At 47.0% G+C, this 23,789-nt stretch overlaps 4 protein-coding genes across 4 annotated transcripts; 1 reads left to right on the top strand and 3 right to left on the bottom strand.

The window, feature by feature from the left end:
* Positions 1–1,900: 1,900 nt before the first annotated feature.
* Positions 1,901–3,123, bottom strand: LOC140282326 (low affinity immunoglobulin gamma Fc region receptor II-like). Its single transcript, XM_072376906.1, has 4 exons — positions 3,073–3,123; positions 2,939–2,990; positions 2,462–2,737; positions 1,901–2,382 (listed from the first exon to the last, which is right to left on the bottom strand). The coding sequence occupies exons 1-4, from the start codon at positions 3,121–3,123 to the stop codon at positions 2,042–2,044; spliced, it is 720 nt and encodes a 239-aa protein (XP_072233007.1). The 3' UTR covers positions 1,901–2,041.
* Positions 3,124–5,756: 2,633 nt separating this feature from the next.
* LOC140282324 (uncharacterized) lies at positions 5,757–13,104 on the bottom strand. The gene is made up of 7 exons (XM_072376905.1): positions 12,944–13,104; positions 7,626–7,851; positions 7,511–7,562; positions 7,037–7,309; positions 6,712–6,957; positions 6,462–6,638; positions 5,757–6,284 (listed from the first exon to the last, which is right to left on the bottom strand). The coding sequence occupies exons 1-7, from the start codon at positions 13,102–13,104 to the stop codon at positions 6,184–6,186; spliced, it is 1,236 nt and encodes a 411-aa protein (XP_072233006.1). The 3' UTR covers positions 5,757–6,183.
* A 577-nt stretch (positions 13,105–13,681) lies between these two features.
* Positions 13,682–15,382, bottom strand: LOC140281821 (low affinity immunoglobulin gamma Fc region receptor II-like). Its single transcript, XM_072376317.1, has 6 exons — positions 15,300–15,382; positions 15,146–15,181; positions 14,669–14,944; positions 14,344–14,589; positions 14,094–14,270; positions 13,682–13,948 (listed from the first exon to the last, which is right to left on the bottom strand). The coding sequence occupies exons 1-6, from the start codon at positions 15,328–15,330 to the stop codon at positions 13,848–13,850; spliced, it is 867 nt and encodes a 288-aa protein (XP_072232418.1). The 5' UTR covers positions 15,331–15,382; the 3' UTR covers positions 13,682–13,847.
* A 116-nt stretch (positions 15,383–15,498) lies between these two features.
* LOC140282323 (uncharacterized) lies at positions 15,499–21,936 on the top strand. The gene is made up of 7 exons (XM_072376904.1): positions 15,499–15,509; positions 16,078–16,226; positions 16,447–16,563; positions 20,471–20,734; positions 20,814–21,059; positions 21,223–21,381; positions 21,525–21,936. The coding sequence occupies exons 1-7, from the start codon at positions 15,499–15,501 to the stop codon at positions 21,623–21,625; spliced, it is 1,047 nt and encodes a 348-aa protein (XP_072233005.1). The 3' UTR covers positions 21,626–21,936.
* Positions 21,937–23,789: the final 1,853 nt, after the last annotated feature.

The following is a 23,789-nucleotide window of genomic DNA, read 5'->3' as shown; positions in this document are numbered from 1 at the left end:
CTTTTCTAAACTTTACAGGGAGACATTGTAGCTAGGCCAGGACTGGAGAGATGTGGTCTCTCTTGGTGGTATCGGTCAGGACTCTGGCTGCATCATTTTGGATCTACTGAAAGATCTTCAGGGAACTGCTTGGACAGTCAGCTAAAACGGCATCGCAGCAGTTCAGCCGACATGTAACAAATGTAGGGACCAATTTTTCAGCATCACTTTGGCACAAGATGCTCCTTATTTTTGTGATGTTTAGCAGAGGAAAAAGGTAGCTCTATAGATCGGTTTAATGTGAGAATTAAAAGACAAATCCTGGTCAAAAATGACCCCAAGATTCCTCACAGTAGAACTAGGGGCTAAGGTGATGTCATCAAGACTAACTCTGTGGTTAGGAAGTGACTCTCTGAGCATTTTAGGGAAAAAAGAGGAAGAAGTTACAGCTTAAACATGCTTAATGCCTCTAAGAAAAGTCTAATTTTACAAACTGGTTCGTTTAATCAGCTTTCATTGATACATAGAGTTGGGTATCATCAGCATAGCGATGGATATCATATCATGTTTCCTGATGATATCGCCCAAAGGTTGCATGTATAAGGAGAACACTTCAACCTGTCTGAAGTGGTACCCTTGATTCCAGTTAAATATTAAAGTCCTGTTAATAAGAAGTTATGGTCAGTGGTAGCAATAAGTTCAGTGACATCAAACAGGACCAGAAGAGGGACTAAACCATTATCAGAGGCAGTAAGGAGGTCGTTTATGACCTTATTTAATGCAGTTTCAGTGCTATGGTGCGCTCTAAAGCCATTTTGAAACTCTTCTATTAACCTGTTGTTCTGCAAATGGTTAATAAGTTGTTCAAGGACGATCTTTTCAAGAACTTTAGAAAGAAAAGAACAATATTGGATAAAAGGTCTGTAACTGCATCAAACATTTGGATGAAGAGTTGGGCTTTTTTAATAGTTTCTGAATCACAGCAACCTCAGAGACCTTTGGTACACGGCTCATTAAAAGAGGGAAATCAATTTGATCAAGTGCAGAAGAGTTGATCATAGGTAGAACATCCTGAAGCTGTCGAGTTGGAAGAGGATCCAACAGAAAAGTTAATGATTTAGAAGCTTTGATTGTTGAAATCAACTGAAGAAGATCAAAGGGGGGAAAAGATGTTTTCAAATGTTAAAAATGACGTCTTTCTCTATTTTCTGGGGTCACAGCAAGAAAAGGACATTTTCCACAGCTGTAGGAACTGAAAGATGAACTTTTTCCCTAACAGGCTCATTTTAATGGGTGAAAGAGTCCATAAAGCGATGACTGAGTACTGGGGAAATACAATAATCAGCAGCATAAAGGCTGTGAGTCAAACTGACCACAGAAGCACAAAGAAACCTGGGATTGTTTAGATTTTCCTCCGTTAGCTTTGAATGACATGTGGCTCTTGTCCTGCGTGAGATATTTTTATATGTTATGAGGCAGTCTTACCAGGCAAAGAACCAATGTTTGGCTTTGATTGAACGCCATTTCCTTTCGAGTTTTGTCAAAGTTTGTTTAAGGGTTCGTAGTTCTGAATGGTACCAAGGAGCCGACCCACTCTGAGACAGAACTTTCTCCTTCAGTGGACGATGTGGGCAGGTGGTACACAGCAGGTAGAGACTGATGTTCAGTTCAGCTCAGAAGTGATGCTCTGTGGTGACATCATCATAGTCATCATCCAATCCCTGCCCAGCCTGGGTCGGTGGGGTCATCGCCGTGGAGACGGGCAGTTTACTTCCTGTAGTCAGAGCAGGTGAGAAAGAAAATGAAGAAAATTTCACAAAACAAGGAGAGTTCAGTTAGAGAGACCTGAAGATCATTGATTGATTGATTGATTGATTGATTGATTGATTGATAGGTCAGTGAATGGTTCAGAGTGTTACCTGTGGCTCTGAGTCGATATAAAGACACCATGAGGAGGGTGGAGATTAAGTACGGACAGAACACCAGCAGGTGGAGGAGCAGTCTGAACACAAGGTGGAGGGAGGCTGAGGCAGGGGGCGGAGCTTCAGATGTGGGCGGAGCTTCATATGTGGTCGTAGGTTTCTCTGCAGAGAGAATCCCACCTGGTCAGGTGACTGTGGATGAAATAAGTGTTGAAATGACAGTGAAGCTCCTCACCTGTGACAGAGAGCCAGCTGGGTGGAGACTCTCCATGACTGCTGATGGTGCAGCTGTAGAGGCCTTCATCAGACCTGGTAACAGGGTGGAGGGTCATGTGACCTGTAGGCTCAGCCCTGATGAAGGAGCCATCTTTATAGAAAGCAGCTGGGAGGTTGGGGGGAGGGGTCTCTGTTCGACAGCTCAGAGTGACGTCATCTCCCTCCATCACAGGGAGGACAGGACTCTGCAGGATCACTGATCCACCTCAACACAGAGACAAACTACAGCATTTCATCCATTTCCACACAGCTTCATCAACACTAACTCCACAGTCTGATCTTACCAGTGACAGTGAGGCTGATGCTGTTACTGGCTGCTCCCTCTCTGGACTCACACCAGTAAACTCCACTGTCCACTGTGTATGTGTAGCTGATCTTACAGGAGGAACCAGCTGGTCTCCCCCATCCTGATCCACACTGAGTCCTGGTTCCTGTGCTTGTGTTCCTCCTCAGAGTCCATCCAGCAGAGTTCCTGTCGTCCTCCTCACAGCTCAGAGTCACAGAGTCTCCTTCAAACAGCTGAGAGCTGCTGGGACTCACAGTCAGACCAGCTGTGAGGGCTGAAATGACCCAACAGTGATGGTTTCCATGAATTAGACATTGAATAAGCTCAGAGTGTGACAGAGAGGAGAGCTGGAACAACAAAGTCAGAGCTGAAACAGTTTGTTTCTCTCACAGTAAAGACACCCAGAGAGTTGCTGCTGTCAGACAGGGTTTCTGGGACAGAATCAGAGTCAGACTGATAGAAGAAGTTTACTGACCTCGGTTTGTTGTGCAGCACAGCAGTGAGCTCAGAGCTGGAGAGAAACGACACTCAGGTCAGCTGGAGCTTTAATGACTGCTCTGCTGTGGGAAGCAGCAGTGATCATCTCTCAGCATTTACACACCAACACACATCCAGCAGATGGGACTCACCCAGCAGCCCCTGGACAGATGTTCCCTCCATTCTGCAGCTGGATGAAATGAGACCAGCAGCAGTTTGACACTCAGTAAAAACCTCCTCTTCCTCTTTTTTTCTCTGCCACACCAACCAGGAAACACTCTGAAACCAGAAGAGAAGCAATAACCCACAAACAGGTCACATGGTAACAAACACTGACACAGTTTACGTGTTACATGTTCATTTTATAACCAACTGCAAAGTTTAATTTGCACCAAAAGTCATTGCACAGCTTTATGAACACGTGTGTTGCAGGTGTAGTGGTATATACACAGGTACATGATGGATTTCCTCCTCTGGGCACGAAGATTTGCTCTTTATCTACTTTCATGTAGAAAATTAGAGTATTTTGATGAACTGTTAACTTTAAAAAGTCGCTTTTTGAAAAGAAATACACATAACACACAAATACTAAGCTGGAAATAACTGATTTTATTCATATTAAGTCTGAACTTGCACATTAAAGTTCCCATGTAACAACATATTTATAGATTTACAGTCGAAGAAGGAAGTAGGGAGGCTGCTCCTCACCACAAAGGGCCCAGCTTGCTCTGATTGGTTCGTTTAAATGATCTCATCAGGCTCCTCCCACAATTTGCTAACAGCTCTGAAATTTAAAATTCAAACATTTGCATTCAAACCTGTTATAATGCCTCGAAATCCAGGACATTTTTGAATAGTTTTAGATGTTCAGCACTGCTTGAGGAAGCATTGAGGCTGATTTACGTAATCAGGGTTTGTTTCTAATCAGAGTCCCTGCTTTAATTAGCAGGAAATGCTGAAACCCTGGATCTTAATGTTGGAGCCAACACTGAGTGATCAACAGTCCCGTCACCAATGAGTTTTATCATCTCTTATGAAAACAAGGATTAATTCTCATTTTCTGGACAATGCCGGTGATTTAAAGTCTGCTGATGACTAAGAAAGGCCTCACAGTGCAGCAGTCTCTGCTCCACCAAAGACATGAAAAATGCAAAAATCCCTACAAATACCTACAGAAATGACTTGATTTTCTTTGCTTTGCCAGATACGGGTGAGTTAAAGTCCAAGAAGGGCCGTAAACCAACATATGCAAATATATAAACAAAGCCTTCATCTCAGCTGAGTGTGATTTATTTAACATCTTTCAAACACAAGTAGAATCCAAACTGCTTTATGAAGGAAAAGCAAACTCTGACGTTAACAACCAAGGCAAAAAGATAACAGAAAGGCTTCAAACCACTCATGACAGCAATTAAAATGGCAATAAAAAGGCAAGAATTTAAAAAACAAAGGTTTGAAGCGTTCAAAACACAAACAGAAACATATATTAAAACAAGGAGCTCAAAGGCATATAAATGAATTATAGAATATTCTCTTTAAAAGAGGTCAGTTAGAAACTTCAACTTCCTTCTCCTGAGAAGGATTTTAACCTCTTTTCTAAACTTTACAGGGAGCCATTGTAGCGAGGCCAGGACTGGAGAGATGTGGTCTCTCTTGGTGGTATCGGTCAGGACTCTGGCTGCATCATTTTGGATCTACTGAAAGATCTTCAGGGAACTGCTTGGACAGTCAGCTAAAACGGCATCGCAGCAGTTCAGCCGACATGTAACAAATGTAGGGGCCAATTTTTCAGCATCACTTTGGCACAAGATGCTCCTTATTTTTGTGATGTTTAGCAGAGGTAAAAGGTAGCTCTATAGATCGGTTTAATGTGAGAATTAAAAGACAAATCCTGGTCAAAAATGACCCCAAGATTCCTCACAGTAGAACTAGAGGCTAAGGTGATGTCATCAAGACTAACTCTGTGGTTAGGAAGTGACTCTCTGAGCATTTTAGGGAAAAAAGAGGAAGAAGTTACAGCTTAACCAGGCTTAATGCCTCTAAGAAAAGTCTCATTTTATAAACTGGTTCGTTTAATCAGCTTTCATTGATACATAGAGTTGGGTATCATCAGCATAGCGATGGATATCATATCATGTTTCCTGATGATATCGCCCAAAGGTTGCATGTATAAGGAGAACACTTCAACCTGTCTGAAGTGGTACCCTTGATTCCAGTTAAATATTAAAGTCCTGTTAATAAGAAGTTATGGTCAGTGGTAGCAATAAGTTCAGTGACATCAAACAGGACCAGAAGAGGGACTAAACCATTATCAGAGGCAGTAAGGAGGTCGTTTATGACCTTATTTAATGCAGTTTCAGTGCTATGGTGCGCTCTAAAGCCATTTTGAAACTCTTCTATTAACCTGTTGTTCTGCAAATGGTTAATAAGTTGTTTAAGGACGATCTTTTCAAGAACTTTAGAAAGAAAAGAACAATATTGGATAAAAGGTCTGTAACTGCATCAAACATTTGGATGAAGAGTTGGGCTTTTTTAATAGTTTCTGAATCACAGCAACCTCAGAGACCTTTGGTACACGGCTCATTAAAAGAGGGAAATCAATTTGATCAAGTGCAGAAGAGTTGATCATAGGTAGAACATCCTGAAGCTGTCGAGTTGGAAGAGGATCCAACAGAAAAGTTAATGATTTAGAAGCTTTGATTGTTGAAATCAACTGAAGAAGATCAAAGGGGGGAAAAGATGTTTTCAAATGTTAAAAATGACGTCTTTCTCTATTTTCTGGGGTCACAGCAAGAAAAGGACATTTTCCACAGCTGTAGGAACTGAAAGATGAACTTTTTCCCTAACAGGCTCATTTTAATGGGTGAAAGAGTCCATAAATCGATGACTGAGTACTGGGGGAATACAATAATCAGCAGCATAAAGGCTGTGAGTCAAACTGACCACAGAAGCACAAAGAAACCTGGGATTGTTTAGATTTTCCTCAGTTAGCTTTGAATGACATGTGGCTCTTGTCCTGCGTGAGATATTTTTATATGTTATGAGGCAGTCTTACCAGGCAAAGAACCAATGTTTGGCTTTGATTGAACGCCATTTCCTTTCGAGTTTTGTCAAAGTTTGTTTAAGGGTTCGTAGTTCTGAATGGTACCAAGGAGCCGACCCACTCTGAGACAGAACTTTCTCCTTCAGTGGACGATGTTGGCAGGTGGTACACAGCAGGTAGAGACTGATGTTCAGTTCAGCTCAGAAGTGATGCTCTGTGGTGACATCATCATAGTCATCATCCAATCCCTGCTCAGCCTGGGTGGGTGGGGTCATCACCATGGAGACGGGCAGTTTACTTCCTGTAGTCAGAGCAGGTGAAAAAGGAAATGAAGGAAATTTCACAAAACAAGGAGAGTTCAGTTAGAGAAACCTGAAGATCATTGATTGATTGATTGACTGACTGACTGATTGATTGACTGACTGATTGATTGATTGATTGATTGATTGACAGGGCAGTGAATGGTTCAGAGTGTTACCTGTGGCTCTGTGTCGATATAAAGACACCATGAGGAGGGTGGAGATGAAGTACGGACAGAACACCAGCAGGTGGAGGAGCAGTCTGAACACAAGGTGGAGGGAGGCTGAGGCAGGGGGCGGAGCTACAGATGTGGGCGGAGCTGCAGATGTGGGTGGGGCTGTGGTTTTAGGTTTATCTGCAGACAGAATCCCACCTGGTCAGGTGACTGTGGATGAAATAAGTGTTGAAATGACAGTGAAGCTCCTCACCTGTGACAGAGAGCCAGCTGGGTGGAGACTCTCCATGACTGCTGATGGTGCAGCTGTAGAAACCTTCATCAGACCTGGTAACAGGGTGGAGGGTCATGTGACCTGTAGGCTCAGCCCTGATGAAGGAGCCATCTTTATAGAAAGCAGCTGGGAGGTTGGGGGGAGGGGTCTTTGTTCGACAGCTCAGAGTGACGTCATCTCCCTCCATCACAGGGAGGACAGGACTCTGCAGGATCACTGATCCACCTCAACACAGAGACAAACTACAGCATTTCATCCATTTCCACACAGCTTCATCAGCACTAACTCCACAGTCTGATCTTACCAGTGACAGTGAGGTTGATGCTGTTACTGGCTGCTCCCTCTCTGGACTCACACCAGTAAACTCCACTGTCCAGAGGGAAGATGAATTCGATGCTGCAGGAGGAACCAGCTGCTTCTCCCCATCCATCTCCACACTCAGACTGTCGCCTGCTTGAGTTCCTCCTCAGAGTCCATCCAGCAGAGTTCCTGTCGTCCTCCTCACAGCTCAGAGTCACAGAGTCTCCTTCAAACAGCTGAGAGCTGCTGGGACTCACAGTCAGACCAGCTGTGAGGGCTGAAATGACCCAACAGTGATGGTTTCCATGAGTTAGACATTGAATAAGCTCAGAGTGTGACAGAGAGGAGAGCTGGAACAACAAAGTCAGAGCTGAAACAGTTTGTTTCTCTCACAGTAAAGACACCCAGAGAGTTGCTGCTGTCAGACAGGGTTTCTGGGACAGAATCAGAGTCAGACTGATAGAAGAACTTCACTAACCTCGGTTTGTTGTGCAGCACAGCAGTGAGCTCAGAGCTGGAGAGAAACGACTCTCGGGTCAGTTTGAGGTTTCACATTCATGAAGACAACAAAGTAAAAAGAGTCGAGTACTTACAGAGCAGCCACAGCAGAGATGTTTCCTCCATGCTGCTGCTTGGTGGTATGAGATCCACTCTGTGATCAGTTCATAGTCACATCGAGGCTCCTCCCCCTCCGGAGGCTCCTCCCCCTCCGGAGGCTCCTCCTCCTCTGTTGTTTCCTCTCTGCTGATCACTGTGAGCAAACTTTCTTTATTTGGTGTCAGAGCAGAGAAATGAAGTGAAGACAGACAGCAGCAACATCTGGAAGCACATCAGCATCTGACACCAGAACCTGAAGCAGAACATCAGAACCTGCGTGATGCCTTCACTGACTGCGTTTGAGGATTGTACGTTTATAAACTGAGGACTAACGTGTGGCAGCTCCTTTCATCTGAAATATTCTCAACATTTAAAACCCACAGAAAGGAGGATTAAATAAAAACATCAGCCTTTATTAATGATGTTGGACATTACAGAAACGAGCAGTTTCCTCCTGTAGGTGAGAGCAGGTCAGCTGACAGGAAGTGAGAGGGAGGTGGTTTGTTTCCTCTCTGCTTTAACCGCTGATCTGTGGTCAGCCAGAGAACAGTAAACTGTGTGGCTGCACGCCATCAGTCCACACGCCATCGTGGTCTCTTCGCTGTTGTCGGTTCAGACGGGCTGTTTTTGCCCTGCTGTGACATTCAGGATCGGACCAGAACCAGATCAGAACCTGAGGTTTTACATCCTGTTGACTCCACATGCTGCATTCAGTGGAACTGGGAGGTGAAAACTCAGACCTGGGAGTTAGATTGTTGGACCTCTGCACAGGGAAAGAACAAAGTGGGAATAATTCATGTATTTCTTTGGGTTTGCTGCTTTTCTGTCAATAATAAACCTTCATTTAGTTCATTTTACCAATAAAACAGCCGCTTTAACGGCACCAAAGGCCCGTTGTCAAATGCTTGAACATGTCAACAGTAACAGAAGAAAGATGTTGCTTTGCTACATCAGCTGTCTGTTTGGGAATCATCTCAAATTCACAGCTGGGTTAAAGAACCCAGAGATGCAGAGTAGAAAATCCAACTTCTGCTGGACTTTTCTTTGACTTTTCCCCGTCTCAGACTGGACATTCTGAGTCTCCAGCTGCCCTCTGAAAAACAGCAGCAAAGTCCTGAGTATTTCAGCCTGTTGCCACTGCGGGTTCTCTCAGCGAGACTCAGAGACAGAGGACGGTTCAACATATAGTTTATTTAACCCTTTACACGAATCGGGGGAGTCGTTCGCAGGCCTTCCCTCCCGGTTCCTGCTGCCGACTCCACTTCAATCTCGTCCCAGCTCCAGGCCCCCGTCCAGCACGCTACTGAGTTTTTAAAAGAGGAGAGTGATTAGACAAGTGACTGCCGGTGTACTAATCACTCACCTAGTCCTGCTCTCCTGCAGCTGATGCACCACTCCCCTCCACATACCTCCACCTCCTGGCTTTGGCCGGGGAGCCGTCCGGCCCAACCTACCACGCCCCCGCCCCCAACCTCGCCATGCGAGCGGGAAAGGAAGTCGGCCACCGCCATCTGTGCCCCCGGCCTATGGACCACCTTGAATTTAAAAGGCTGTAGTGCCAGATACCAGCGGGTGATCCATGCATTGACATCTTTCATTCGGTGGAGCCACTGGAGGGGAGCATGGTCCGAGCAGAGGGTGAATGGGCGCCCCAGCAAGTAATACCGCAGACCGCCCACCGGATGGCCAGGCACTCCCTCTCCACCGTGCTGTACCTGGTCTCCCTCTCGGATAGTTTCCGGCTGATGTAAAGCATTGGGCGGTCAACGCCCCGCACCTGCTGGGACAGAACAGCCCCCAAGCCCCTTCCCGATGCATCAGTCTGCAGGACAAATGGGAGAGAGAAGTTAGGTGTGTGGAGAAGAGGCTCCCCACAGAGGGTCTGCTTTACCCTCTCAAGTGACGCCTGGCACTGCTCCGTCCACCGGACCGGATCAGAGGCACCTTTTCCGGTAAGGTCGGTCAAGGGGCTGATCAGCTCCGCGAAGTTGGGAATAAATCGCCGGTAATATCCGGCCAGCCCCAAAAACCACCTCACCTCTTTTTTGGTCTTAGGTTTTGGGCAGGCTGCAATCGCTGCTGTCTTGTCTACCTGTGGACGCACCTGCCCGCCGCCCAAGTGGTACCCCAGATACCGTACCTCCCTCCGTCCAACTGCACACTTCTTTGGGTTGGCCGTGAGCCCCGCCTGCCTCAGTAACTCCAGCACTGCCGCCACCTGCTGCACATGCTCCGCCCAGCTGTTGCTATAGATCAGGGGTCGGGAACCTTTGGCTCGCGAGCCAGGTGTGGCTCTTTTGATGATTGCATCTGGCTCGCAGATAAAACAAAATATTCTCACTTGTTTTAATCCATCCATTGATTTTTCACGTCCTGTTCAGGGCTGCAGGAGCAATTGTCCATTATTTTAATTGGATGATACTGGACTACGTTGGCCGTTGCAGCGTAAAACAGGTAAACGCCCCCTTTTGAATCAGTCTGCTCGGTCATTAGCTCAAAGCTAACCCTTCGACGAAGAAGATGGCGAAAAGAAAAAAAGATGACGAGTATCGTCCATTTCAGGCCGAATGGACTGAAGAATTCGCCTTTGTGGAGAGAGCAAATTCTGCGGTGTGTCTAATTTGCAAAGACAAAATTACATCGATGAAACGGTCGAATGTAAAGCGGCACTTCGACACGCGCCATGCTACCTTTGCATCAAAATACCCGGCAGGAGACAGCAGAAAGAAAGCGTGCCAAGAGCTACTAAAATATATTATATGGCTCTCATTGAAATAAATTTCCAATTTTTTTGCTTTCATGGCTCTCTTAGTCAAAAAGGTTCCCGACCCCTGCTATAGATGATAACGTCATCCAGGTAAGCGGCAGCATGCGGCCGCAGCACCCGATCCATAAGGCGTTGAAATGTGGCTGGGGCCCCGAACAGAAGTGTGACAAATTGGTACAACCCGTACGGAGTGGAGAAGGCCATTTTTTCCTTAGACTCTGGAGACAAGGGAATCTGCCAGTAGCCCTTGGTCAAATCCAGTGTCGTAAAAAAAACGAGCAGTGCCCCGGCGATCCAGGAGCTCGTCGACCCGGGGCATAGGATAGGCATCGAATCGTGACAAATCGTCCACACAGAACAGGATAGTCCCATCCTTCTTGACTACAAGATGGATGGGACTACCCCAGGCGCTGTTAGACTCCTCAATTACACCCATCTCCAGCATAGCTTCCAATTCTGCCTGAACCACTTTTCTCTTGTGCTCAGGTAACCGATAGGGACTTGAACGCACCGTCACGCCCGGGTGTGTCTCAACATGGTGTTGAATAAGGCGTGTGCGTCCTGGCAGGGGGGGGAACACATCAGCGTAATGCTGCTGCAACTGGGCTATGTCTGCTCTCTGGGACGGTGAGAGGTGGTTTTCACAAAGGAGCGAGGCGGGATTGGTCGATTTTGGGACCTCAGGCCCTAACTCATCCCTCTCTGCAATTGCCGTCACCAAGGAAATAGACTCCGCCTCTCTCCACGCTTTAAGGAGGTTGAGGTGATAAATCTGTGTTGACCCTCCCCTGTCAGATCGTACAAGCTCATAATCGACATCACCCACCTGTCGTGTGACCACAAAGGGACCTTGCCACTTGGCGAGTAATTTTGAGCTAGAAGATGGGAGCAATACAAGCACTTTATCTCCCGGTGAAAATTGTCTTAACCTAGATCCTCTGTTGTACAGCCACCGCTGACGTTCCTGGGCCCGGAGCAAATTCTCCCGTGACAACTGCCCTAGTGTGTGGAGCTTTGATCTCAGGTCCAGGACATACTGAACTTAATTTTTACTGGGGCTTGGACCTCCCTCCCAGCTTTCCTTAACCAGATCCAAAACCCCACGTGGTTTTCTGCCAAAAAGCAGTTCAAAGGGAGAAAATCCCATTGAGGCCTGGGGTACCTCGCGCACTACAAACAGCAGAGGACTTCAACGTCTTATTCAGGCGCTCCACCAGGCCGTCAGTTTGAGGGTGGTAAACACTGGTTCTAATCGACTTGATGCCCAATAATCCGTACAGTTCTCTCAGTGTTCTTGACATAAATTGGGTGCCTTGATCAGTCAGGATCTCTTTCGGGATCCCGACTCGGGAGATAACTTGAAACAGTGCCTGCGCTACACTCTTTGCAGAGATGGTGCTCAGCGGCACTGCTTCTGGATATCGTGTTGCATAATCCACCAGAACTAACACAAAGCGATATCCACATGCGCTCCGATGAAAGAGCCCGATGAGGTCCATCCCAATACGCTCAAATGGGACCTCAATCAGCGGTAATGGGCGCAAAGGCGCTTTCGGGACGGCCGGTTGGTTAACCAGCTGGCATTCAGAGCAGGACGCACACCAGCGGCGCACGTCTGCCCGAATGCCTGGCCAATAGAACCGGGCCATTACACGATTCAGCGTTTTTTCATACCCCATATGCCCCGCCATCGGGTTATAATGAGCCGCCTGGAAAACGATTTCCCGACGGCTTGTCGGCACCAACAGCTGTGTTATGATTTCCTCTGTCTCAGTGTCACGACTCACTCTGTACACTCTGTCCCAATGAAAAATGCGGATATGTTAACACTGCGTCAGGGCGCACCATATGACCATCAATTGTTATCACCTGATCCAAGGCATAGCATAGAGTATCATCACGAGACTGCTCGAGTGGAAAATCTTCCATGGAGTCGAACACGGGAACCGACGGAGCCTCCTGTGAAGGTACCGTCGGCTCCAAATCAAATCCTATCAAACCCGGGCCAATCGGTTCCCAAAATCAGGGGGTGCGCCAGTGCAGCCTTCACACTATACTTTTCCCCTTACAGCGAATTTCAACCGGGACCACGGGGTATCTGTGAATATCCCCATGCACACACCTAATATCCACCCATTCTGCCTCTATCAAAGCCCCAGGTCGAATCAGATTCTGGTGAACTATAGACTGCGTGCAGCCCGAGTCAACCATTGCCTGATGTGTACCCCCCTGAATCCTTACCGGAACGCTGTACATCCCTCCTGGACCGGGGGAGGGCGCTGGAGGGCCAACAACCCGAATCACCTGTCCGACCTCCATGAGCGGGCATTCGCGGCGAAAATGACCGGGCTGCCTGCAACTCCAACACTCCTGCCTCACCTGAGGGACCCTCTGTGGGTCGGGAGCAGGGCTGGAACCTGGGGTGGAAAGAGAGGGCAGGAAAGGTTAGTGCGGGGGAGAGGAGACGGTCGCGCTGTTGCCAGCTGAGAGCCAGCTGTTGACAGCCTCCTCCGGGGCGCTGGTGTTGGCCGGCCCAGCGATGCTGACCGAGTCTCCGGTGTCCGGCCCTGGAAAAAAAAAACGGCCTGATGGTCCTCCGCGAGGGTGATTGCGGTCTCCAGGTCAGTGGGTCGGTGGCAGCGTACCCACTTCGCCGAACCACTCGGCAGCCCCTCCACGAACCGCTCCAGGACGATTTGGCCCAGCATCCTTCGCTCTCCATTTGAGTCCCCTGGCAGCAGCCACCGTGTCGCTGCGTCGTTCAACTGCTGCGCATAGGTGAACGGACGGTCCGTGGGGCCCAGTTTGGTCCTTCTGAACCGGCGGCGATGGTCCTCCGCCGAGTACCCCAGGCGATCCAGAACTGCCCTCCTGACCTCCCCAATATCCAGAGTTTGGTGTAACGGGTCTGAGACCGTGTCCTTGGAAAAGCAGAGCAGCATCAGTCAGGATTACTGACACTTAACAAAAGAGTTCAGCTTCTAGACAAGACCATGAGAAATTCTGGGTGATGAGGTCAGCCAGCAGGTGTCCCTGCAGGGAGATCCCACATGGATTCAGTACAGAGGCACACAGATGGCTGCATTAATATCTGATTTAATTAGTAATACGCTTCTCTGGAAAGCTGCAGGGAGTTGGTCCTTTTTATCTGCTGATGCTGTGATGGTAACTCAGGGAGGAAGAAACAAGACGGGTTAAAGTCCAACATCCAAACCTTTATTTTCATGCAAGACTCAAATAACAGGGGGTGGTCGGATAAGGAAACACACAAGGCAAGTTCCAAAGAAAAGGAAAAGATCAGGTACATTAAACAAGTTAGAAACAACAAAGGAAAGAATAACCTGAGAACAGAAACCAGGAAACACTGAAAACACAACGTTAAAAACCCAAAGTTACAACTTATTGGATGTTAAAGAAGTCACAGCAGGTAGAGACTGATGAGACGTTCAGCTCAGAAGTGATGCTCTGTGGTGACATCATCATAGTCATCAGCCAATCCCTGCTCAGCCTGGGTGGGTGGGGTCATCGCCGTGGAGACGGGCAGTTTACTTCCTGTAGTCAGAGCAGGTGAGAAAGGAAATGAAGAAAATTTAACAAAACAAGGAGAGTTCAGTTAGAGAAACCTGAAAATCATTCATTCATTCATTCATTCATTGATTGATTGATTGATTGATCAGTGAATGGATCAGAGTGTTACCTGTGGCTCTGAGTCGATATAAAGACACCATGAGGAGGGTGGAGATGAAGTACGGACAGAACACCAGCAGGTGGAGGAGCAGTCTGAACACAAGGTGGAGGGAGGCTGAGGCAGGGGGCGGAGCTACAGATGTGGGCGGAGCTGCATATGTGGGTGGGGGTGTGGTTGCAGGTTTATCTGCAGAGAGAATCCCACCTGGTCAGGTGACTGTGGATGAAATAAGTGTTGAAATGACAGTGAAGCTCCTCACCTGTGACAGAGAGCCAGCTGGGTGGAGACTCTCCATGACTGCTGATGGTGCAGCTGTAGAAACCTTCATCAGACCTGGTAACAGGGCGGAGGGTCATGTGACCTGTAGGCTCAGCCCTGATGAAGGAGCCATCTTTATAGAAAGCAGCTGGGAGGTTGGGGGGAGGGGTCTCTGTTCGACAGCTCAGAGTGACGTCATCTCCCTCCATCACAGGGAGGACAGGACTCTGCAGGATCACTGATCCACCTCAACACAGAGACAAACTACAGCATTTCATCCATTTCCACACAGCTTCATCAGCACTAACTCCACAGTCTGATCTTACCAGTGACAGTGAGGTTGATGCTGTTACTGGCTGCTCCCTCTCTGGACTCACACCAGTAAACTCCACTGTCTGATGTGTAGGTGTAGCTGATCTTACAGGAGGAACCAGCTGCTCTCCCCCATCCTGATCCACACTGAGTCCTGGTTTCTCTGCTTGTGTTCCTCCTCAGAGTCCATCCAGCAGAGCTCCTGTCGTCCTCCTCACAGCTCAGAGTCACAGAGTCTCCTTTAAACAGCTGAGAGCTGCTGGGACTCACAGTCAGACCAGCTGTGAGGGCTGAAATGACCCAACAGTGATGGTTTCCATGAATTAGACATTGAATAAGCTCAGAGTGTGACAGAGAGGAGAGCTGGAACAACAAAGTCAGAGCTGAAACTGTTTGTTTCTCTCACAGTAAAGACACCCAGAGAGTTGCTGCTGTCAGACAGGGTTTCTGGGACAGAATCAGAGTCAGACTGATAGAAGAACTTCACTAACCTCGGTTTGTTGTGCAGCACAGCAGTGAGCTCAGAGCTGGAGAGAAAAGACACTCAGGTCAGCTGGAGCTTTAATGACTGCTCTGCTGTGGGAAGCAGCAGTGATCATCTCTCAGCATTTACACACCAACACACATCCAGCAGATGGGACTCACCCAGCAGCCTCTGGACAGATGTTCCCTCCATTCTGCAGCTGGATGAAATGAGACCAGCAGCACTTTGACACTCAGTAAAAACCTCCTCTTCCTCTTTGGGCGCCACTACATGTCAGAGGCTCTGAGAGTTTTTCTGTGACGCACCAACCAGGAAACACTCTGACACCAGAAGAGAAGCAATAACCCACAGACAGGTCACATGGTCACATGGTAACAAACACTGACACAGTTTACGTGTTGCATGCTCACTTTTATAACCAACTTTGAGCTGTGTTTTGTCTCAGTTTTTGTTAAAATAATGACACTCATCTGAGGTTTTATTCACCTTATTTTACCTGCTGAGGCCCACATGATTATTCATTGTGTCCTGATGTGTGGAAGTGAGTAAAAAAAGGGAGAATCAGTTAGAATAAAGCTTTGATTTGGTCTCATCAGGCCTAAACTTAGTGAGTCTATAATGCTGCCTCGGAGTGACATGACCTCTGGCTTCCACAGTTTGTTTTCTCTCTGAACACAGTTTTGTGGTTGAAACTGAGAGTTTCAGAGCAGCAGGAACACAGTCAGCCGCACCTACCTTCCTGTGAGCTGAGCTGCTGTCACCAACAGGAAGAGTCACCTTCTTATGATTCATGTTGTCAAAAAACTGATCAAAGATGCTCCTCTCTCTCAGGAAAAGGGCAAATTCGACTTTTTGCTGTCTTTTTCTTCTTCTCTTCAACCCTAAAATACTGTTTTAGTCCTTTGATGGAAGTTCCTTTAAAACAAAATCATTTTTCAGTGATCAGGAGAGAGAGAACTTCAGCACCCACCGTCACAGAGGTGGAGGAGGAGCTTTGACTCGATGTGGCGGTGAACTGATCAAAGAGTCCATGTTACATCACCAGGCAGCAGGATGGAGGAAACATCTTTACTGTGGCTGCTCTGTAAGTACGCTCTGGTGAGTTTCTGTGTAACATGGGGGGAAAATATCGAAAGTTACAAAAGAAAATGAAAAAATCAAGTTTTTTTTATCGCTCCTTGTTCTTCTATTTTAAGTTTTGAAGCTGCTGTTATTAAACTTTAAAAAGATGTGTAAAATGAAAGGATTTGACACAGAAACCTTCCTTCTTTCTGTTATTCTGCGTCAGTGTTTCATCATAACATCCAGGATTAAATAAATGGGCTGATTTGAATGTGTTGTCGTGTCCTTTAACGACCTTAAAGCAGCCTAAGTTTCGTTTCTCCACAGCTCTGACCTCATTGCTGAGCTGCAGAACAAACCAAGGTGAGTACGCCACCGTCACAGTTTCATACCGAGTCCGTCGAGGATTATCTTCAGTGTGCAGGTTGAGACATTCATATTAACTTTTCATTTTAGAAGTGGTTGAACAGATTGTGCTTTAAAGGACTCCCACTGGCCTCATACACTTTGGCTTCTCCTGAACACATTGACTGAGTTTGAGAGCTACACTTTCATCCTTTCACTCACGCAGTGAACATATACTGTTGGACTGTGTGGTCTTCAGTTTTTGACCGGAGCAGCAGCATTTGCCCTAAGTTGGTCTGATGGTCCTTATGTTGGTCTGATGGTCCCTAAGTTGGGCTGATGGTCCCTAAGTTGGTCTGATGGTCCCTGTGTTGGTCTGATGGTCCCTATGTTGGCCCCTAAGTTGGTCTGATGGTCCTTATGTTGGTCTGATGGTCCTTATGTTGGTCTGATGGTCCCTAAGTTGGGCTGATAGTCCCTAAATTGGTCTGATGGTCCTTATGTTGGTCTGATGGTCCCTAAGTTGGTCTGACGGTCCCTAAGTTGGTCTGACGGTCCCTAAGTTGGCCTGATGGTCCCTAAGTTGGTCTGATGGTCCCTAAGTTGGGCTGATGGTCCCTAAGTTGGTCTGATGGTCCCTACGTTGGGCTGATGGTGCCTATGTTGGTCTGATGGTCCCTAAGTTGGGCTGATAGTCCATAAGTTTGTCTGACGGTCCCTATGTTGGCCTGATGGTCCCTAAGTTGGTCTGATGGTCCCTAAGTTTGTCTGATGATCCCTAAGTTTGTCTGATGGTCCCTATGTTGGGCTGATGGTCCTTATGTTGGGCTGATGGTCCTTATGTTGGTCCGATGATCCTTATGTTGGTCTGATGATCTGTAAGTTGGTCTGATGGTCCCTAAGTTGGTCTGATGGTCCCTAAGTTGGGCTGATAGTCCCTAAGTTGGTCTGATGGTCCCTAAGTTGGTCTAATGGTCCCTAAGTTGGTCTGATGGTCCCTAAGTTGGTCTGATGGTCCCTAAGTTGGTCTGATGGTCCTTATGTTGGCCTGATGGTCCCTAAGTTGGTCTGATGGTCCCCAAGTTGGGCTGATGGTCCTTATGTTGGTCTGACGGTCCCTAAATTGGTCTGATGGTCTCTATGTTGGCCTGGTGGTAACTATGTTGGTCTGATGGTCCCTAAGTTGGTCTGATGGTAACTATGTTGGTCTGATGGTCCCTAAGTTGGTCTGACGGTCCCTATGTTGGTCTGACGGTCCCTAAGTTGGTCTGATGGTAACTATGTTGGTCTGATGGTCCCTAAGTTGGTCTGATGGTAACTATGTTGGTCTGATGGTCCCTAAGTTGGTCTGACGGTCCCTATGTTGGTCTGACGGTCCCTAAGTTGGTCTGATGGTAACTATGTTGGTCTGAAGGTCCCTAAGTTGGCCTGATGGTAACTATGTTGGTCTGACGGTCCCTAAGTTGGTCTGATGGTCCCTATGTTGGTCTGATGGTCCCTAAGTTGGTCTGATGGTCCCTAAGTTGGTCTGATGGTCCCTAAGTTGGTCTGATGGTCTTTATGTTGGTCTGATGGTCCCTAAGTTGGTCTGATGGTCCCTAAGTTGGTCTGATGGTCCCTAAGTTGGTCTGATGGTCGCTACGTTGGTCTGATGGTCCCTACGTTGGTCTGATGGTCCCTGTGTTGGTCTGATGGTCCCTGTGTTGGTCTGATGGTCCCTATGTTGGCATGATGGTCCCTAAATTGGTCTGATGGTCCTTATGTTGGTCTGATGGTCCCTAAGTTGGGCTGATGGTCCCTAAGTTGGTCTGATGGTCCCTGTGTTGGTCTGATGGTCCCTATGTTGGCATGATGGTCCCTAAGTTGGTCTGATGGTCCTTATGTTGGTCTGATGGTCCCTATGTTGGCATGATGGTCCCTAAGTTGGTCTGATGGTCACTAAGTTGGGCTGATAGTCCCTAAATTGGTCTGATGGTCCTTATGTTGGTCTGATGGTCCCTATGTTGGTCTGACGGTCCCTAAGTTGGGCTGATGGTCCCTAAGTTGGGCTGATGGTCCCTAAGTTGGGCTGATGGTCCCTAAGTTGGGCTGATAGTCCCCATGTTGGCCTGACGGTCCCTATGTTGGCCTGACGGTCCCTATGTTGGGCTGATGGTCCTTATGTTGGTCTGATGGTCCCTATGTTGGGCTGATGGTCCCTAAGTTGGTCTGACGATCCTTATGTTGGTCTGATGATCTGTAAGTTGGTCTAATGGTCCCTAAGTTGGTCTGATGGTCCTTATGTTGGTCTGATGGTCCCTAAGTTGGTCTGATGGTCCCTACGTTGGGCTGATGGTGCCTATGTTGGTCTGATGGTCGCTAAGTTGGGCTGATAGTCCATAAGTTTGTCTGACGGTCCCTATGTTGGCCTGATGGTCCCTAAGTTGGTCTGATGGTCCCTAAGTTTGTCTGATGATCCCTAAGTTTGTCTGATGGTCCCTATGTTGGGCTGATGGTCCTTATGTTGGGCTGATGATCCCTAAGTTTGTCTGATGGTCCCTATGTTGGTCTGATGGTCCTTATGTTGGTCTGATGGTCCTTATGTTGGTCTGATGATCCTTATGTTGGTCTGATGATCTGTAAGTTGGTCTGATGATCCTTATGTTGGTCTGATGGTCCCTAAGTTGGTCTAATGGTCCCTAAGTTGGTCTGATGGTCCCTAAGTTGGTCTGATGGTCCTTATGTTGGCCTGATGGTCCCTAAGTTGGTCTGATGGTCCCCAAGTTGTGCTGATGGTCCTTATGTTGGTCTGACGGTCCCTAAATTGGTCTGATGGTCTCTATGTTGGCCTGGTGGTAACTATGTTGGTCTGACGGTCCCTATGTTGGTCTGATGGTCCCTAAGTTGGTCTGACGGTCCCTATGTTGGTCTGACGGTCCCTAAATTGGTCTGATGGTCTCTATGTTGGCCTGGTGGTAACTATGTTGGTCTGACGGTCCCTATGTTGGTCTGATGGTCCCTAAGTTGGTCTGACGGTCCCTAAATTGGTCTGATGGTCTCTATGTTGGCCTGGTGGTAACTATGTTGGTCTGACGGTCCCTATGTTGGTCTGATGGTCCCTAAGTTGGTCTGACGGTCCCTATGTTGGCCTGATGGTCCCTAAGTTGGTCTGATGGTCCCTAAGTTTGTCTGATGATCCCTAAGTTTGTCTGATGGTCCCTATGTTGGGCTGATGGTCCTTATGTTGGGCTGATGATCCCTAAGTTTGTCTGATGGTCCCTATGTTGGTCCTTATGTTGGTCTGATGATCTGTAAGTTGGTCTGATGGTCCCTATGTTGGTCTGATGGTCCCTAAGTTGGTCTAATGGTCCCTAAGTTGGTCTGATGGTCCCTAAGTTGGTCTGATGGTCCTTATGTTGGCCTGATGGTCCCTAAGTTGGTCTGATGGTCCCCAAGTTGTGCTGATGGTCCTTATGTTGGTCTGACGGTCCCTAAATTGGTCTGATGGTCTCTATGTTGGCCTGGTGGTAACTATGTTGGTCTGACGGTCCCTATGTTGGTCTGATGGTCCCTAAGTTGGTCTGACGGTCTCTATGTTGGCCTGGTGGTAACTATGTTGGTCTGACGGTCCCTAAGTTGGTCTGATGGTAACTATGTTGGTCTGACGGTCCCTAAGTTGGTCTGATGGTCCCTATGTTGGTCTGACGGTCCCCAAGTCCTTGTCAGAGGTCCAAGCTCTTCCATTTTATTTGCCAGTGACTCGTACCACTTTCGAGAACTGAAGAAACCAGTTTTGCTCCAGCAGAAGTTACTTCATAGCTAAAAAAGGATGTAGTGTAGTGAAGTGTATCTACTATATTTATTTGTCTCTTATTGTGGAGGCACCAGGGAAAGGACAGCTGAAGTCTGACAAGCGCTAAATAACTTCTTCTCTTCCTCAATCCAGCTCAACTGACTGTGAAGCCAAGCCAATCTCAGTTTTTTACAGAAGACTCTGTGACTCTGAGCTGTGAGGAGGACGACAGCTCTTCTGGATGGACTCTGATGAGGAACACAACTGCAGGACATGTGTCTCAGTGTGGATCAGGATGGGGGAAACCAGCTGGTTCCTCCTGTATTAACAGTATGATGCTTCAGTGGGACAGTGGAGTTTACTGGTGTGAGTCCAGAGAGGGAGCAGCCAGTAACAGCATCAACCTCACTGTCACTGGTAAGATCAGACTGTGGAGTTAGTGCTGATGAAGCTGTGTGGAAATGGATGAAATGCTGTAGTTTGTCTCTGTGTTGAGGTGGATCAGTGATCCTGCAGAGTCCTGTCCTCCCTGTGATGGAGGGAGATGACGTCACTCTGAGCTGTCAAACAAAGACCCCTCCCCCCAACCTCCCAGCTGCTTTCTATAAAGATGGCTCCTTCATCAGGGCTGAGCCTACAGGTCACATGACCCTCCACCCTGTTACCAGGTCTGATGAAGGCCTCTACAGCTGCACCATCAGCAGTCATGGAGAGTCTCCACCCAGCTGGCTCTCTGTCACAGGTGAGGAGCTTCACTGTCATTTCAACACTTATTTCATCCACAGTCACCTGACCAGGTGGGATTCTCTCTGCAGAGAAACTTTCAACCACAGCTCCGCCCCCATCTGAAACCCCGCCCATATTTTTAGTTCCACCCACACCTACAGCTCTGCCTGTATCTGCAGCTCCACCCACATCCGAAGCTCCGCCCACATCTGCAGCTCCGCCCCCCGCCTCATCCTCCCTCCACCTTGTGTTCAGACTGCTCCGCCACCTGCTGGTGTTCTGTCCGTACTTCATCTCCACCCTCCTCATGGTGTCTTTATATCGACACAGAGCCACAGGTAACACTCTGAACCATTCACTGACCTGTCAATCAATCAATCAATCAATCAATCAATCAATGATTGACATTTATCTCTAACTGAACCCATCATGTAACATTTGATCATTTTGGATTTTTCTTTCTCACCTGCTCTGACTAAAGGAAGTGGCCGTCCCGTCTCCATGGCGATGACTCGTCCCAGCCAGGCTGTGCAGGGATTGGATAAAGACTTTGATGATGTCACCACAGAGCATCGCTTCTGAAGCGACCCAGAGCTTCTCGGCCTGCGTCACGCTGTGTTATTCCTCCCGATTCAGACGCTGAAACGACAGAAAAGATGGGAGCAGCTGAACCATCTTTGATTCATTGAGTGTACATGAGCTGCTTTGCTAAAGACAAAATGAACTCAAACTATCAAACACGTTATTGATCATTGTGTGCGATTAGAAGAGAAAAGGTGATGGATCAGCATTTAGAAAGTCATTAACCGTCAGATCCACAAGGATAAAACCATATGAGTTATATTGTGAAGTCGCTGTGTGCTTGTTTGTCTTGTTGGAAACTGAATTTAAATCATTTCTTCTTCTGGATGGATTTAAACTTTAGAATTTAAGAAAACAGCTTTTTTAAAATGGCTTTGGCTTGGATGGAATAAAGAGTTTCTCCTTTAACATTAAGCCTCATTAGTCTATTTTCTGACTCTGCATCAGAATGTTTTAGCCAGGCGTCGCCATCCCAGTAACGTTCCATGAGCTGGTGATCCTAAACTGGCCCTCGGAGTGAGTCTGATGGACTGGTCCTTCTTCCAGGGACCTTTGTCCGATGGCTTCAGCCTCCCCACAACTGGTTTTCACAGATTCAGGCGATCAGTTTCTCTCTCTTTACAGTTATTAAACGGATGTACCTGCAAAAGAATTGAAGACAGAACTCCGACTCTGGTAAAAAAGGTTTATTTTTGTGGCACAAAGTGCGTACAGATCATTAAGGTCACAGTTTGTTCCACATAGATGGTTCGGTCTGAGGACAGAAAGCAGATCTGTTCCTGACAATGATCATTTCATTCATTCAAATATAAAATAAATACTATTTTACTATAAAAACATTCAGGTGTAAACACTTCAAACATCACAGTTAGCTGTTCTTCTGTGATGAAACTGCTGGCAGGCGTAGATCTGGCAGCATAAATATCATAAATAGTATAAATATCTCATGTTGGCACAACTGAACGCTTAAATAACACTGATATTTACACATAAATAAAAATATAAATCAGTGCAGAGATGAGCAACGAGGAGCAGGATAAGAATCTGACCTTTGCCCCACGTTCAGACTGCAGCTCTTAAAGCTCAGACCAGATGTTTGTTCCGGTTCACATTCGCTGTTTTAAAGTGGCCGATATCAGATTTTAGGGGAAACGGTTCAACAAACTGAGACGATACGTCTGCAGCGACAGGAAGTCGAAATCAGATGTCTGGAAAGCTAACGGATTAGCTTTCATGAGGAGAGAACCGGCTGACGTCCGTCACCTTTAGAGAAGACGGACGTCTGCGCAGAGTTGTACCGAACCTCAGCCCAGAGTGACGAGGAAGTCGCTTTAATTCCAATTTGGACGTTCGGACTGAGGTCGCATTGAGAAAAACCAACAGTTTGTATCTGTGGCATCTCATGAAATGAATAAATCAGATCTGACCGGCAGGCTGAACGTGGAGCAGCTGTGGAACTTAACGGGGAGAAAGATGCTCTTTTTGGGCCAAGAACAATCTGCTTTTCTCTCTATGAACTGTGAACATTAAAAATACATAATACAGCATAAAGGCCATCTCAATCAGTTACAGAGCATTTAAAAAAATGCAGATTCTGTCCTCCGACTACAATAAAAGATCAAATCATTTTCTGATTATTTGTGGCACAAGCAGTGTAGAAGACAGGACTCTGCGGTGCTGCTTCATTATTACAGGGGAACAATTCCCAAAGTTTCTTTAATATTACACATTTATATAAAAGTGCTATTGCTACAAAAACAACAAATAATGAGATAAAGATTATTTGGGTGACCGTCATGGCTCCTGGGGGGGCCGTCATGGCTCCTGGGGGGGCCGTCATGGCTCCTGGGGTGACCGTCGTGTTTCCTGGGGGGGCCGTCATGGTTCTGGAGCTGCCTTCATCTGACGAGAAAAAAACAAAAAACATTTAGTGACATCATCACTGCAGCGTGCAGCTTATTTTTAACTGAAGTCGACTGGCGTTTATAAAGAAAACATCACATTTTAATCAGTTTTCAACAGGCTTAAAAATAAAAATAAAAATATATATATCCAGTGTGACCCAAAGTTTATGAAGGCAGTAAATTTAAACACCTAATTTTCATGTGGTGACATCACTGATGACATCACATTGGATTTTGAACACATTTTCACGATTTAATTT

Source organism: Leuresthes tenuis, unplaced genomic scaffold (assembly GCF_036924035.1).
Source record: "Leuresthes tenuis unplaced genomic scaffold, fLeuTen1.0.hap1 SCAF_22, whole genome shotgun sequence".
NCBI lineage: Eukaryota > Metazoa > Chordata > Actinopteri > Atheriniformes > Atherinopsidae > Leuresthes > Leuresthes tenuis.
Note: the sequence above shows the minus strand (reverse complement) of the source record. Positions and strands in the feature narration are given on the sequence as shown.